The sequence below is a fragment of the Lissotriton vulgaris genome, chromosome 6 (genome assembly GCF_964263255.1).
Source record: "Lissotriton vulgaris chromosome 6, aLisVul1.2, whole genome shotgun sequence".
NCBI classification, from domain to species: domain Eukaryota; kingdom Metazoa; phylum Chordata; class Amphibia; order Caudata; family Salamandridae; genus Lissotriton; species Lissotriton vulgaris.
Window position 1 is genome coordinate 1,443,856,652 of NC_141694.1, and position 17,534 is coordinate 1,443,874,185.

At 47.8% G+C, this 17,534-nt stretch overlaps 1 protein-coding gene across 1 annotated transcript in view; it reads left to right on the plus strand.

The window, feature by feature from the left end:
- Window positions 1-17,534, plus strand: part of MTHFD1L (methylenetetrahydrofolate dehydrogenase (NADP+ dependent) 1 like) — an 884,753-nt gene that overhangs the window by 40,252 nt on the left and 826,967 nt on the right. Inside the window, exons 2-3 of the mRNA XM_086927571.1 lie at window positions 2,155-2,252; window positions 16,424-16,597. Of these exons, the coding sequence (XP_086783697.1) occupies window positions 2,155-2,252; window positions 16,424-16,597 (272 nt within the window). The remainder of the gene's footprint in view (window positions 1-2,154; window positions 2,253-16,423; window positions 16,598-17,534) is intronic.

The window sequence follows — 17,534 nt, forward strand, 5'->3', positions numbered from 1 at the left end:
GGACCAAGGCTGATGTGTATAGCTGAGACTAATCGATAGAGACCTGGTGGGGCCATAGAAACAGTGGATTGGGATGGGACCCTGAATAATTACTAGTGGCTGAGATTAATCAGGCATTCCATCCCTCGTTTTGTTTGTATCCAGGCGTTGGTCTCCTTCTCACTATGCCACTGGAACCGAGCTGCACTTGACTGAAGAGCCCCACTTAGGCCAGAACCATTGTTGAGGTGCTTGTGTTCCAGTTCAGAGAGGACCAATTTTGGCCCTTCGAACCGGGCTGTGCCTATTGGAGCAGGACCGTGGCTGATTTGCATATGGCAGGGTGTCATCTGAGGTGGCATGGTGGGCAAAATCGATGGACTGAGATGTGGCTGAGAGTAATTATTAGTGGCTGAGATTAGTTCAAGCATTCATCCATCACCTTTTTTTGAATTCTTCTTTGTAGGATTGCAGGACAGTACTGGCACACTTGAGGCGGTACTCTCCCTTTTTGTGTGCCCTAGCTCCTGGATTTGTTCGCATGACAAGACTGTTGTTACCATGCCAAATAACTATTCGTACATGTGGGTCACTTGGCTCACTAGGACCAGGGTCGGAATGGTAAGGTGGGCACTCAGGAAATGGCCGAAGGGCCGATAGCCGAGTTCCAGCTGTGAGCAGCTTTTTTGGGCAGCCTGGGGGCTGTCTGTACTGTTAGGATGCCGCCAGTGGGTGCCTTAGTGGCTTTCCTAGAGGCAGATGGGCGGAGGCATCACTCCGGGCCGGCCCATTAATGTATGCTGATTGAGCAGGGGCAGGGGTGCCTGAAAAAAAGTGGTACAATCAAAAAACAATGTCCCAATAGGTAAAATTAGACAGTCAATTAAATAAGCATGCACTTCGCATTGCTACAAGGAGAGGAGAACACTCTAGAATTTTAAGACATCAATCTGTGATATCACTTTGTCACATGATACGAGCCACCCACTGTAGATAACTTGCACCTTATTCACAGTGCGCCGTTCACGCTGTTTATTTCTTCACTTGCGTCGCCACTTTCACTTTCACGACAGTCACTTTTGTAGAGCACCAAGTTTTTTTGGTTGTCACGTAATTGAGTTTACACAGTGCTGCTTATATAACTGTATAATCTCGACCATGAACGTATATTATAAATAAGATGATTTGACTATCTTGTCTTAAAATTCTAGAGTGTTCTCCTTCTTTCCTTGTAGCAATGCGAAGTGCATGCTTATTTAATTGGCTGTCTAATTTTACCTATTGGGACATTGTTTTTTGATTGTACCTTCCTTACCCAGTCCTAATCAGGTATATGGGTCATACTCCTGTTAACTATAACATGAAAAAAGTGGCCTCACTTACATTCATGTGTGACTCAGCAGTGTGAACTAATCTGTGCATTTTTTTTTATCTAAGTGAAGTTAATATAACATGCCCCCCACCCCTTTTCTTTTCCTAAAACTTCGCTGAAGCAGTGTTATGCGAATATGCCAATTTGGGGCACTTATGTTTTTTCGGTGTGCTCGGGCCGATTTTTGATCCCCATCCAACCCTAACAGGACCATTGTTAAACATTTCTTATCGCCTTTGCACAAAACATTTGTTGGGAACCATTTGGATTAGGTCACTGAAAAAAGTCGATAAGCTTAGCCTGCCTGTATTGGTTTATTGTTGCAAAAGACTGTGTGGGTTCAAGAGGTGTGTACCAGCGTTACACATGCGTGCCACTCGATGCTATTTTGGGGATCTGTGGCACAGTGAGCAGCGTGGCCCTGAGTGATGTGCGGGGCACTGTGGATTGCACTAGGCCAGTTAGTTTGCAGGAGGAGGCCTGCAGCATAGGCCACAGTATCTAGGCTTAGTGGTAATTCAGCATCCCATACAACATTCTTTCATACATAGGTGTGCAGGTGCGTGTGCTTCTGAAACAGGGAGGGTTACTGGGCAAAATATTTGCTGAAAATAATTCTTGAGTTAACGGACAGGCTGTGGGCAAGAAGAGAATTTGATTAGCATTGCACTATAGTGGGGACAGCTTGCGGTACAGATGTGAAATATCCATGTCCTCCTATGTCTATATAGAGTATGTTGAACCAAGTAAACGTTTACTTTTTATACAATTGTATTTTGACATTTTATTTTTATTATTACTAGAACATGGCAGAAAGCAGCAGTCGGTGGATTCAAGCCCAAAAGTACAAGAACTGGGATCTCCATTGTTTAAAACTTCAACCCCTCTCACCAGTACCCAGGTAGGAGATTCCGTGCCACACTTGTGGTGGTGGTTGTTGTTGTTAAAATCTTAAATTGAGTCCATTTTCAATGCATGCTGACACTGGATCTGTGGTGTTTGTCTACAGTTGTCGATTAGCCTGCAATTTAAGCATGAATAATGTTATATCACAATATTATATCCTAAAAATAAGGGAACAATGTATTGTGCATAGTACTTGTAGCAGTTGGCGGATTAGCCTCATCTTGACATCAGTGAAGTTTATTCTACTTTACCCCTGGCTCACAGCACACGGTGTGCTGATTTGCCACCATAGGCGCTGGAAGTAGGGGTGTTGCAGCACTCCTAGAAATAACCATGCTGGAGTTCAGAATGTGAATGAGTGATACAGATGACTTTACATTGTGTGTGTATCCGGTCACATTTACTGTGGTTCAAAGAGAAGGGTCAAATATCCGGCAATGTCTTCCAACAAATTGCTTCTTATTGGAAATTTAAGTGTACCTTTAGTTCTCGGACTACAAAGTGAGAGGATTTTGTAAAAGTGATGTAAGTGAAAATCCTGCTGGTGTGCAGGAACGAAGAAAAGGCTGCAGCATGTCAAGGTTTTTCTTTTTTCATTTAAATATCAGTAAATTACCTATTTCAAATTATATCAGCAATTAGGAAAGCACACATGAAGCCCTTTTGTTGTAATTCTGAAGTGTGATGGAAACAAAGATTTTAATAGGATCAAAAGCAACCAAGACATTTTACTTGGTGATGCATGAGTGATAAATATTCACTGAAACCCAATCTCCATACTCAATCTTTTGCGCTACATATTCTTACCAGTAAAACTGCACATCTGTGCAAACTTAGTGGTCATTTCAACTGAAAATGTGCTGTCTTTAAATGACAGATGCTACCACATCAGTGCCCAAAAATGTACCTCCAGCCACATACCACACCCGTACCACTTTCCTCCTGAGTGGGCGTGGCACATTTGCTACACTAGTTTTTTTTTGTATGACGTGTGGATCTTTCACAACCCCTATGACTTCTGTGATATAACATTAATGGCAGCACTCCACTCGAAAAATATTCCAGCACCACAGTTTGCCATACTTCCATTCTGGAGTGTGCTTAAGCTCTTGGCGCATTAACTCTGTCCATAGGGGCACCATGTCATTGAGTTGTGCTTGCAATTAAAGCTTTCATCTCCGTAGAGAATTTCAGACTAGTCCCTCCCCGCCCCTCAATTTTATAATTTGTCATCTAATACAGAACCGAAGCACTATTAGAATGTTTATGGTAAGTAACAAAAACCGTAAGAGTACCTTGGTAAGGGGTACCAATTTATATAAATAAGAGAAAGGAAGGGACTAAAAAGGCAATGTGTGAAACCTAGGCCTAGAATGTAATAATATAAGGATGAGGTATACTGAATTAGCTTTAATTAGTTCTTCCTGCCTTTGTGAAAAGACTGTTCTATGCCTAATAATTTTAAGGTGCCTCACTCTAAGAAGGTTTGAGACATCATACCAGCAATCCAACTTTCACCAGAAGGCTTGCCCGTAGGTTTCCATTGCCTAATGTAAATCCGTATTTGTAAAGCGCGAACGACTCACCCTACAGGTCTCTAGGCGCTGGGGGCCGTCGTGGAAATTAAGTGAGCTATTGCCCAGAGTCACATGGTGCTGAGCTGAGCTGCCGCCGGAGCCGGGGATCGAACCGTGAATCCTGTGCTCCTAAGTCAGCTGCCCTGGCCGCTGCACCGCACCACACCTCTCCACACCTTCCCTAATGGATATGCTTTTGACAACACCTTGTCTAATGGATATGCTTCTGACAATTTCTCAATTACAGAACTGTACAGCAGGTAATGTTGGTGATATAAGTTCAAGGGGTCATCACGCGATTCTGTGCCCAGTCAACGATCGACCACATTAGTTATTCTAGAATGTTAATTTGTTAGATATCGGGTGCGGTTTTATCTACTGTGACAACATTCAGCGAATGGCGTCTTAACATCTTAGAGGAATTAAAGTTATTTGTAATTATGATTTAAATTTTACCCTGCTCATAGGACAGTCCCTTGCGTTATTAATAGTGGAATACAGCAACTTTATACTTTAAGGGACACTCAAGCTACACACAGCCCCTTTTAAGTCAGCACAACTTGCAGCTGACAGGCTGGCTGCAGCATCAAGGAAGCTAAATCCCATCACTTCGATCTTGATCGCTCTCAAACATCTTCCTCAAGTGGAAAGGTATCTTCAGATTATTGTGCACTGCCTCAACAATCTCCATTCCAGAGTACCAAAATATCTGAACTGCAAATTGGTAATCAAGGGTGGTCCATGCTGCCTTTGAAGCGCGGATATAATTCTTCTTAAAACTCTCACCTCAGGAAAGAAAAACACTTCAACACTGCTTCTGGTGCAGTGCTCCTGGAGTCAGGCAATCATTCCACTGTAGCTCATGGCAGTTCCATTCTAAGAAACTTAAAAAAATACATTGAAAAAAAAGAGTTCAAAGGTTGCTGTTCCAGTGCTGCTTTAAATTCTGACCTCTGCTCAACACTATTTAGAAAAAAAAGTGGTTCTGTTGGGGACCCACTTGAATTGAAACATGTATTAAATACAAACAGGAAACACATTACTTTGTGGATGATATATCTTGGAGGACACAACACCGACCACAATGAAAGGGAAAGGTCAATCTTTAGTTTTTAACCTTTTAGGCTTATATTCAAAAGCAATCTTTAAACAAGCTGTCCGAAACACAACAAACATGTGTACAGAAACATGTACTGAGGATACATTTAGTGGAAGAGTCGTGACTGGTGACTGAGTGTTGGAAATGGTTAAACAAAAACAAACCAAATAATACAATAACATAGAACAATACATTCAGGGTATCCACTGTGCAATACAATAGTCTCAGGAGGATAAATTATTTTTTAGGTTCCTTTGGACTCTGTGCAGGTGGATATATATGCAGAACTTCGATGTGTCGACCCAAACAAAAATGCGCTCATTTGTGAGCATCAAAAGCGGGTCTTCATCAGGACTGTAATATAGTAGGGCAGCCTATGGATGTAAATTGACAAGTGGTCAAGGGTTGGAATGTGTCACGATTAAAAGATAGGGGTGGGCGATAAAAAGGGCATATTATGCTCACCTTATTAGTAGTACGTGTATTAATCAACCGTTCTTATGGACGGGAGCTTGTCAGCCGACAAACTCCTGCTGCATGAATTGCGCAATATTTCTATAAAGAATAATAAGGTGACACTCAGATACGATTCTAACGAAGGACTTTACAACATACTCAAACGCTCCATCCATCATCCCCTTTGGTATCAACTTTGTTCGCCCTAAGTTGACAGGGTATACCCAGACTTGGGTCCCTTGCCCACTTTGCCACTGTATTCAAGATAGGCTGGCTGATGAGGGTTATGAACCTGAAACCGGTCCCAGGATGCTTGTTTCCGGTCCAGGGAAGACCTAGCTTGGCAGTTCGGCGCTGGACTGTACTCATGAGGCACAGGGTCTGACTGATTTGCATATGGCCATGTCTGAACTGGGGTGGTGGAGTGAGCTAAAGAATGATGATGGATTAAACCCAGGTCAGTTGACTGGGGGTGAGTGTTTGATTTGCTCAAATGCTCCGTCCATCATCCCCTTTGGTATCCCCCTGCGGCTCTGGTGGAGACTACGGGCCTACCCGCCCTTTCCGGGTCCGTCGGCGACTCTGTTCAAGTGGCAGGAATTTCTCTGAGCCATGGCCCGCCTCTTTGGCCCATTGGGCCCGCCGGTGTGCCTTTGGGCCCTGCAGGCCCGACTGGGGGACCTCGCCCTTCACTTTCGGCGGCTCCGGCTTTGCAGTCTGCTCCGGCCTCAGAGCCGCAGGGCCCCCAAGGATCAAGGCCTGGATCCCAATTAATGTCGATTGACCTAGTTACACCTCCGCCAACGTCGACCCCACCGGCACCACCTCTGATGTTGCACTGGACGACATCTTCCCGGGTTGCAGCCCGACATGGACACGGAGCCTGAACGGCGTCGCTCAACGCCGATGGGGCCTTTCTACCCCTATGTCCTGACTCCTTATTTTCAGCCTGTACATCAGCCTTTGGAGGAAGGGGAGGACTGGGAGGTGTCTGAGGGCGCTCTCACAGCTCAGTGTGATTATGACCCGGACTGTGGCTACGGAGGAGGGTGCAAGTTATGCAGTGGTGTTGCGCAGGGCAGTGGAGGCCCTCAATCTCAAACTCCCTATGGTGGCTGTCAGGACTAAACTCCTGACAGAAGTGCTTCAGCCGGCGGCTAGTTCTGCGGAGCCACTGCTGCCCTTTAATGAGGCACTTTCTGACGATCTTTTGGCCGCCTGGTCCAGGCCCAACACAGGGGCTCCTGTGGATAGGAATGTGGCCCGACGCCATCGCCTGGCCCCCGGCGACCCCATTTTCCTCTCGCAACACCCCACCCCTGAGAGCTTGGTTGTCTAAGCCTCAGCGTCCCGGAACGCATTCCCTACGGCACCCCCGGACAGGAAATCCAAGAGACTGGAACAATTTGGGAAGATTTTTTCTTCCGCCAGCTCAGGGCTGCGGTTTGTGAAAACCGCATGCCTCTTGGGCTGATATTCCCGCTCTGTGTGGGATACGGTGGTGCAAGTGCTGCCTGAGTGTCCGGAGGAGGCGGGGACATTGTGTCTCTAAGGCTGCTGCTGAAGGGAGAGATGAAGGCAAGTTCACAATACGATGTGGCCTTGACACCGCCGACTCGCTGGGCAGAGCGATTTCCACGACAGCGGCCCTCCACCACCAACCTGGCTGAGGACTACTGACTTTTTGTGGGATGTCCAGAACATCGTGATGGAAAAGCCCTTTGATGGCATTCGCCATTTTGGCAACAAGGCAGATAGTACGTTTGATCGCTTTAAGGACTTGCGAGCTACGGCCAAGTCCTTGGGCCTTTCGGCCACTCGCCCTTCTCCGCCTTCTGCTTTTCGCTCCTTTTGTGGCCACGGAAGGGGCGCCCCAGTACATTTGCTTCAGAGCCACAGGCCGGAGCAGTCTCAGTGCCGCTGCAGACTTAGGACCTGCAGAGGCGGGTCAGGGGGCTAGCGGGTGGGTCAGTCCACTTCCTCCTCGGCCACTACTGCCCCAAAACCTTCCTAGTCCGGTCTTTTAGGCCCATCATACGACAGCGGGCGGCAGGATTCGCCATCACCTCCCCCACTGGTGCACCATCACTTCAGACAGGTGGGTTTTACAAATAGACCGAAGGGGCTACTCCTTCCCCTTTGAGACTACCCCTCCAGCCATGCCCTGCCCTCTTGGCCAAGGGGGCGAGCGTGTTCCTGCGCCTGAAGTAGGTCGTGGTTGTTCCGTTCTATCTTGGACCTCAGGGACGACGTTAATCGCTTCCTCCGGAAGGAGAAGTTCAAGATGCTAACTCTGGCTCAGGTCTTGTCTGCACTTGACCCTGGAGACTGGATGGTAGCGTTTACCGAGCTCCCCTTTGGCCTTACCAGTGCTCCTTGGGTGTTCACGAAGTTGATGGCGGTGGTCGCAGCTCATCTGCACAGATCAGGGGTTCGAGTCTTCTCCTATCTCGACAACTGGCTGTTGAAGGCGGGCTCGCCCCAGACAGTTGTCTCCCACCTCCAGACTACGGCCGACCTCCTGCATTTGCTGGGATTCTCCATCAATGTGCCGAAGTCTGCCTGATTACCTCTCAGAAGCTCCTCTTCATCGGAGCGGTTCTGGATACGGCGCAGTTTCGGTCCTATCCTCCCGAACTGCGAGTCCAGGATATTCAGGCTATGATTCCAATCTTTGGGCCTCCTGCATCCTGCTGGTCACTCATGCCAGATGGCATATGCGGGCTCTGCAGTGAGACCGGAAGTTCCAGTGGGTGCAGCATCAGGGGAACCTGTCCGATTACGTCCAGATCTCGGAGGGCACTGCACAGCAGCTGCAGTGATGGCTCATGAACAGACATTGGTTCCAGGGCAGATCCCTCTCACTTCCCCAACCAGAGCACACAGTGGTGACTGACGCATCCCTTCTGGGATGGGGGGGCCCACATCGGAGAGGCGGAGATGAGAGGCCTTTGGTCTCCGGTAGAGTCCAGGCTCCATAGCAACCTTCTGGAGCTTTGGGCGATTCGACTTGCACTGAAGGCATTACTTCCCTCTGTCAAAGGGAAAGTGGTGCCGGTGTTCACAGGCCACACCACCGCCATGTGGTACTGCAACAAACATGGCGGGGTGGGCTTGTGGACCCTATGTCAGGAGGCTCTGCTCCTCTGGACATGCCTGGAACAGCAGGGCATTACCCTGGTAGTTCAACACCTGGCAGGTTTGTGAACGCCAGGGCGGATGGACTCACGAATGGCGTCTTCACTTGGATGTGGCGCAAGGTCTCGTTCGACAATGGGGAGAGCCTTGGTTGGATCTATTCACCACTGCAGAGAATGCGCAATGTTAGCAATTCTGGGCTTTGGAATTTCCAAGGCGGCACTCGCTAGGCGACGCATTTCATTGCTGTGGAGATTCGGTCTGTTGTATGTCTTTCCGCCCATACCACTTCTGCCCAGAGTGCTGAAGAAGATCAGGTGCGACCGGACCCAAGTCATTCTTGTGGCGCTGGGCTGGGCTCGAAGAGTTTGGTATCCCGAGCTACTCAGTATGACGATCGACCCGCCTCCGCCCCCCCCCCGTCCCCCACGATCAAAGTACTTCTTGCCTCTTCAGGAGGATCAACTGTTGCAGCCGCAGGGGACAGTCCTCCACTCGAACCTATCCAGCCTTCACCTCTTTGCATTGCGATTGAACGGCGGCAGTTGATTCCTTTTGACTTGCCTCCTGAAGTCTTTGATGTCATTCTGGCAGCCAGGCGTCCCTTCACTAAGTAGGTATACACCTGCAGGTACAACAAATTTGTGGCATGGTGCACAGCAAAGGCTGTGGATCCCATTTTTGCCCCTCTTTAAGAAGTTCTTCTGTTCCTCCTTTCTGTGGCCCAGCAGGGCTCTGCTCTGGGCACTATCAAGGGCTATCTCGGCCTTTCTCAGGCTCTCTAATCAGCCCTCTCTTTTCAAGTCCCTTGTTGTAAATAGATTTCTTAAAGGCATTACTCATAGTTTCCCTCCTATTCCTTTCGTAATGCCACAGTGGGACTTGAATCTCGTTCTCACATATTTAATGTGTGCTCCCTTTGAGCCTCTTCACAACTGTCCTCTTTGTCTGCTGACTTGAAGACTGCTTTCCTGGTTGCTATCATCTCTGTCAGGAGAGTGAGTGAGCTCCAGGCTCTTTCTTATAAACCTCTTTTTCTATCTGTCCATCCCGACAAGGTTGTGCTCATAACACGTCCATCCTTTCTGCCAAAGGTTGTCACTGCCTTTCACATCGGGCAGACCATCACTTTGCCCACCTTCTTTCCGCCTCCGCATCCTTCTAGAGCGGAACAGAGGCTTCACCATCTGGACCCAAAACGTGCTCTCTCGTTTTAATTGAACCGCACACAACAGTTCAGGGTGGATGACCAGCTCTTTGTTTGCTACGTTGGTGCCAAAAAAGGTTGGGCCATACGCAAGCAGACTATCTCCTGATGGGTCGTCTTGTGTATTAAAGCCTGTTATTCTCTGGCTAAGAATGAAGCTCCGTTGGGGCTGCGTTCCCATTCCACCAGGGTGTCGGCTGCCACTATGGCGTTGGGACGTGGTGTCCCCTTACAAGACATCTGTCAGGCGGCTACGTGGGCCCCGCTGCACACTTTCACTAAGCACTATTGCCTAGACAGCCAAGTCAGGAGAGACCTCTTCTTTGGCCGTTCTGTTCTCCATGACTTTCTGGTGTGATCTTGGTTCGCAGACCCACCACCGTGGTTGGTATTGCTGGGGTATCTATTCTAAGGTAAGCAATCTATCACTGTGTTTCTTTCAGATGAACAGGTTACTTACCTCCGGTAACTATTTATCTGTAAGAAACATTAGTAGAGATAGATTCCTTACCACCCCACCCATCCTCCCCATCCTGCAAACTGATTTATGGGGTTAAGGTCATCCCTTTCATCGCCCTAGTTTCTCGGCACCAGTATTCAGTATCTTGCAGGGCTCTGAGTTTTCTGGAACGGTTCCTCCAATATCTCAGTGACCCGGCCAACATCCAGCCCCATGACATTAGTCTCAAGTGCCTTAGAGGGAGAAGATCAATATATTGACCTCAGCAGGGCTCAATATCAACCTCCGATGGTGCCTGGGTGTATGAGTGCTACTTAATCATAAACATAGGGGCTGAAACCTTGCTTACTTAAGCATCCATACACCAAAGCAGCGCACTGCTACCACACTAGTTGGACATGAAGCCCAAGTGGGCAACAAAAAAACCCTCCGGCTCCAATCCACCATCGCCCTCAGACTCTGGTCGCAATGGATAGAAGACTTTGGAGCTGAGCAAGCTCCAGTCTAACATCAGTGAGCTGTGTCACTCCTCGACCGCTTCTCCTTGAAAAACTCTAAACTTCCCCCTTCAAAGCCGAAACAGAGGGCTCAGTTGATGCGGTCAGGCCCCTTTAATGCCAAGATCTAAGGAATCTGAGCTTCCCATCCATAAGAGACTGCCAAAGAAAGATACATCATGCCTAGCAGAAACGGCTAATCATGCATCCAGCAACCTGCAAGATTTTTTCTAAGGTGCCCCCGGGAAGCCTTGAACCATGTCGGTAGCCCAAGAAATGGAGGTTAATTTTCTAGGAAGAGGTTGCATTCAATTTCCCACCAAAACTCGTGCCAAGAGGCATATTGATAAGTAAACAAGACCTCTCTCACCAAGGCACTCGCCACCACCCACACCTCTGCTCCAACCTCTACCCCAGCTGTAATCTTCCTGAGAGGTCAGTCAATTACTTTCCCTACCCAGGCATCCTGTATGAGGGGGGTGAACCTTATGACCATCCTGCTGGGTCAACAGACTGGGATAACACCTGGGATGACTAAAACACCCAGCTCTACTGTCCTTGAACAAGGCTAACTGCAAGCACCCGGCAAGTATCTTGATGAGCCCATTAAGCAGGGAGATGGGCCTCTACCTCCCACAGAGTAGGGGGTCTTTTCCCGGCTTAGAAAGGACCAATATTACTGCCCTATTGGAGATGGAGTCGAGGTAGCCTGTTTGATCGGCCTCACAAAAGGTCATAGAGTGAGTCCACCATGTTCTCACCCACTCACTTGTAAAACTCCACAAGGAAGCGGTCTTCTACAGGGTCCTTGTGATAGGGGAGTCTAGAAATGGTCTGCATATTCTGTCTTACTAATTTCCCCCTTTAGGAAGCCCCTGCTAGACTCATTGAGGCTGGGGAGGTGCATACTATCAAAAAAGGTGGACAGGGTGTACAGGGCCTGGTAGAATTCAGCGAACTTGTTGACAATATCTTGGCGAGTGAGGATAATGCCATCCGTTGACTTATTGGGCAAGATGGCAAGTGCCACCTCCTGTTTGCGCAGCTGGGCTGCCAACATCTGTTCCACCTTCTTCCCTTGCACATAGTGATGACCTTTAAGTTGTTAAAGCGCATACTCTGCTTTAGAGGTGAACCGAGCATTGAGGTCCATGCAAACTTTCTCCAAGCGGCAACAAAGAGGAGACAAGGGATCGTCAATGTAGAGGTGTATGAGTAATGCAATTTCGCCCTCCAGGGACCTCTGCTGGCTCGCCCTCTGAGCGGTGGCAAGGGCTGCATCTTTCTTGTGAGCTGGCCGCGGATAGTTGCTTTAGCGGCCACCCATGAGACCTGCTGGTAAGTTACAGATTCTCTATTATGTTCCAGATAAGTGGACACATGGGCTCAAAGCTGAGATTTACCCTGGGGAGTACAGTAGCACAAGATGTTTAAATGCCGCAGCTTGCAGCCCGGGGAGGAAAGTCCTAAGTCCAGGGAGATCAGGATCAGGGAATGGTTGGAAAGTGTGCCCTCCAGGATCTAGGAGTCCTGGGAGAGAGAAACCATTGGCTGGGAGACCAAGAAGAAGGTCATGCGGACTGGGTGCCATGCACCAGCAATACCGTTAAAAAAGTATACTCCCGGTCCTCTAGGTGCAAGAGTTGCCAGAGATCCACAGGACCACGCTCGGAAATAACTTCCCCCTAGGAGGGGCCGATCCATGTTATCACCTACATGCAGTGGGCTGGTGCAGTCGAGTACTGGGTCCCGTGTCAAGTTCCTATCTCCTCCTATGAGATCGTGGGAGGCCCTGATTCCCGTGAGGAGATGGTTGAGCTGGAGAAAAAAATTGGCGTTTGGATCTCGTAGGCGTATACACCGATCCGACCATGTCCGTCAGCCAAGCAGAAATTTAGCAAAGGCATAGCGGCTATCTGGATCCGTCTATGTCTTAGGGATAGTGAAACAAACGTCAGAGGCACTCACGCTTCGCACACAGTGTGGCACTCGAAACAAACGTCAGAGGCTACCTGTGACACACAGTGCTGCCACACACACACACACACTTCTCCAAACAGTGTGAGACACGAAACAAACGTCCGAGGCTACCAGTGGCGCACAGTGTTGTCACACGAACAGACCATACATTGACACTCAGCGATACTGCACACAAACACTAAACATACATACATGCAACCGTGCTGGAGATACGCCAGTGTTGCAGACATTGGTGAGCCACACAGCGCTACTCCACTGTGCCACACAAAACGCTTCGCCATGACGCACACTACGCTTGCATCCAGCACCAGGCAGGTGCAGTGGGGAGGACGAGGGGCTGTAACAGCCCTCCAGAGGGCCTCGTGCAGTGTGCCCTCTGCCCTGATGGATTAGACAGAACGCAATTAGCTTTTAGACACATTCCCGGATTTTGTGTGCATCTGGCTTCAGAGGATTAAACAAGGTCCTCTCCAGGCACTGCCGTCTCTCGGTGCTTTGTGCCAGCGAGGAAGCCGCTCCACCCATGAAATGTGAACAGGGAACCCGCGCAAAGATGACGCAACCACCAGAGAAGCGCGCTGCCCTCCATGAAGAGCATCCGGGATAGTAGAAGCTACATTACCTCTGTCCCCTAGCTGATGTCGTCTGCCCTTTTGGGGTGAAAATTGTCACCTACGCGGACGACACTCAGCTGGTGGTAGCACTGGACCCCCCTCTCAACTCCAACCACAGCCTACACAACTGCCTGGAAGCTGTTGCGTCCTGGATGTCGGTCTCCCATCTAAAACTTAACGGGGACAAGACAGAGGTAATGCTCCTTGGAAACAACATCTCCAAATCCATCGATACCATCTGGCCCCTCTGTTTAGGTAGCCCCCCCCAACCTAAGGATCAAATTAAGAGCCTTGGGATCTGGCTCGACCGCAATCTCACCTTCAACTACCAAGCCACCAAACTAGCCGCCATCTGCTTTGGGCTGATGAGATTGCTCCGCAAGATTCTCCCCCTTCTCCCGTTTCACTCCAGACGAATCATGGTCCAAGGACTAATCCTGTCACGCCTCGACTGCGGTAACGCCCTATACCTAGGCGCCCCACAGTCCACACTGTCCAAACTGCAAGTTGTCCAACTGCGCAGCAAGAATCCTCTTGAACCTCCCTCGCCGATCCTCAGTAAAAGCCAGATTGAAGGACCTTCACTGGCTACCCATGAAAGCTAGAATAGAATTCAAGAGCATGTGCGTCGCGCACCGCTCCTACTGGGGAACAGGCCCCGCCATAAATCAACATTTGGTTGAAGCATACCATCCTCCTCGAGCCCTCAGATCCGCGACCTCCTACCTAACCTCCGTACCACGTATAAAAAGAGCCAGATGCGGAGGCCGCTCGCTTTCCTCAACTTGGCCAGGATCTGGAACACTCTACCACTCACAATCAGGTCAGAATTCAACCTGCTCACATTTCGAAAACTCCTAAAAACTTGGCTTTTTAATAAATCTCACACTTAACCCACCCTCTGCTCCCCCCACCCCCGCCCTACAGTTCAACCCTCCAGTCTGTCTACAGCGCTGGGACGCCTTTGGGTAGCCATCGCGCTTTACAAATTTTCATTCCATTCCATTCCATTCCATAAATGCAATTACAACACTGCGCAATAAATTCTGCATCTACAGAGACCATTCCTGCCAGGACCTGCTGCGAGGAGAGCGGGAGGGGGAGCGCAAGCCTGAGTGACAGGCCGCATAACAGTCTCGGAGACAGGAGCACTGGTGGTTGCGGGCCGATGACGAGTATACAAGCACTGGTTAAAACATGCTCCTATTTGTTGTCTTTATGGGGTCATGATGAGAAACACATGGCCCCATAAAGGTAAGAAAAGTCTTCACGACAGCCGTGAAGCAGGTTATTGTGTCCAGTGGGGCCGTCTGAAAAGCGGACAGGGCGGCAACGAAAAACCCTTCTTTCCAATGGGAAGCCAGCGTTTACCATAACCGCTGACGTTACCCAATGGAAAGGAGGGGCGGGGCTTAGTCCCTTTTAGAAATCTTACATATACTATATCTCCTGCTGAGGCGGAGCAGCGCTTTGCGCTGCCACGCCCACGTGAGACCTAAAAAGGGCTCTCATTCATCACCTTCAAGCTATTGTTTGATCACACTCCAAAAATTCTCTTTGGGGAACTAGAAACATGGATCAGGTCGAATAATCCTTCCCACATCTACCAGAGGAGCATTCAGCCACCTTGGAACTGAGGATGTTTAAGAGGTATCTTGCTGCTAATATATTGTACAGTCCACACTGAAGGGGATTTCCTCAGTCCTGCATTTAAAATTTTTGCTTCGAAGAAGGTGGTTCCCTTTTAGGCCCAGATCTCTGTACTGGGGTGAATGTATGACATTGTTCTGCATTCTGTCCATCAATTGTTATTTTTGCATTTGTCACCCCGAGTGGGATGGGTATTCTCAGTCGTGAGTCCCATGCTCTCTACACCACTGGAGTCAAGCTATCCTGGCTGAAGACTGCTGATAGTCAGAAACCGGTCCTAGGATGCTTGATTCCGGTCCAGGAAAGACATGGCTTGGCAGTTTGGGCTGGACTGTTCCCATGAGGCACATGGTCAAGGCTGATTTGCATATGGCCATGTCTGAACTGGGGTGGTGTGGAGTGCAAAAAAACGATGGATTTAGGCCCAGATCTCTGTACTGGGGTGAATGTATGACATTGTTCTGCATTCTGTCCATCAATTGTTTTTGCATTTCCCTTTGTGGACTGTGTTCTGTTATCGTCGAATGTTGCTGCCTAGGACATTATTCATTCCTTGGGCTATTGTTTCTTTATACACGGATATTTGAATGCAGGTTCGAGTAGGCCCTATATATGTATGACGTCTGAAGAAGTATTTACAAACAGACATCTAATTTCAACACTGTTACAGTCCGCCAACAATGCTGTTATTCTGTATACAACACTGGTTGGTCTGTAAACGTCACTCTGAGTCTGGGGCTCTTATTCGATCTAATGCAGAAAAAGTACCCTTAATGGATGCAATGGCCTAAGTTGGTACCTTATATGTCAACAGTGTTGTCTTATCCTGAGTGGGCAAAACTGCAACAAAAGCCATAAGGATACTCACAAGGTGAGAAATTTGTAAGAAGATACAGTATTACCAGAAATCTTATTACTGAATGCAAGTAAAACATTTTTTTCCTGGAGGGTGGGTTTGATGGCAGTCTGGGTAAGAGATACTATCCAACCTGTGCCTGAATTTAACTTTCAAGGTTTACTTGCAAAATGTCATGTTCTTTGTTCTATTATTTTAATTCACATAAAAAGGGTTTCTCTCTATAGAAGAATGTCATCTGAATGGTGGGTTTACAATTCAAGTCATGCTGTACCTTTCAGCATAACATTTATAAAGTTTTACACATCTTACTGTTCTCATTCATCCTTATCTAAACATCTTTTGATGAAATATTACTTGGTCTTCGATTGCTTTATTTATGCACATTTTATGATTCTTTAGAGACCGTGCTACCTTGGGCTGTATTATCATACACTTGTGTCATTTTGCAACATGTATGTATGCAAGGTAGTATTTTTAATGACTTCTTGAAATTGAAGCTTCATAGTATCCATTCGCAGTCTCCTTGCATATCAGAGTCTTTAATGAGAATTGAAATAAAATATATATTGTTGTGGAAACCCCAAGAGCTAGCCGAAAGCAGTCTGTAACTCATATTTGTTTTTTCATAGTGATCTTGAAATCTCCAGAGGACAGACTCCAAAATCCATGGACGTGCTTGCTAAGGAAATAGGATTGCATGCAGATGAAATTGAAGTCTATGGCAAAGCCAAAGCTAAAGTATGTCTGTCATTGCTGGAAAGACTAAACGAACAGCCCAATGGAAAATACGTTTTAGTTGCTGGGTAAGTAATCTGTCTTGAATCATTTTATGTCTCTTTTACTTTCTTGAAAATTTGCTAAGCCTAATGCTCAGACCTAGGCTGTGGTTGTTCTGTCTTCTTTTTCACCTATATCTAAGACACATGGGGCCATATTGTGATCCCACTTTTGTACTGCGATGCACAGTATCTACCTTGACTCTATTTTTTGTACTGCGCTTTCTAGAGCCCATTAATTAACAATGGCAATCCTGAGTTCATGCATCAGTTGTAGAGAATTCTTGGAAACCCAGAGCTGTAATTGCCTCTCAGAGTGTCTAGAGCTACTGTATAAACTGGCATTTTCTGAGTGAGGTATGTGCTCTAGATGGCACAATTTTGTTTAAAAAAAAATAAAACGACACCGGCTCTTTCTATGTCTGCGCAGAATTGAGAATGAGTCATCATACTGCCCCAAATGACCTTTCATCATTGTAGGAACAGTGCTGGCCAGGTTGTTGGCCAGCCCTATCTTATTCCCATTTCTAATCTATCACTCACCTCCCACACTCCCTTTCACCACAGCCGTAATCACATCGATCTCTTCCCTCTTAGTCACCCATCCCTCCTAACTCTACACTTCTCCCTCAACAATACTCAACTCTATCCCAACTTACATAGATGGTCAGCGCCAAGCCCTTCGTCTGTAACTTTCACGTCCCTCTCAATCATCAAGGATTTCTTAGACAAATACTAAAAGCAATAACAAACATCCTTCACCACATCCACCTTAAAGCCTTCAGCAGCCAACATCTCCAACTACCAGATGATCTAGAACTACTGCCAATAATTTCAAAAGTTCGAGGCATGTGGGCTGCTGAATTCATATCTGTGCATAGATCGCCGCCTAGTGTTGGGTCCGGATGATTGCACCTTGTTGTCCTGGAAGAGTCTTCGAAGTATCACGAGATACGTGGCTCCT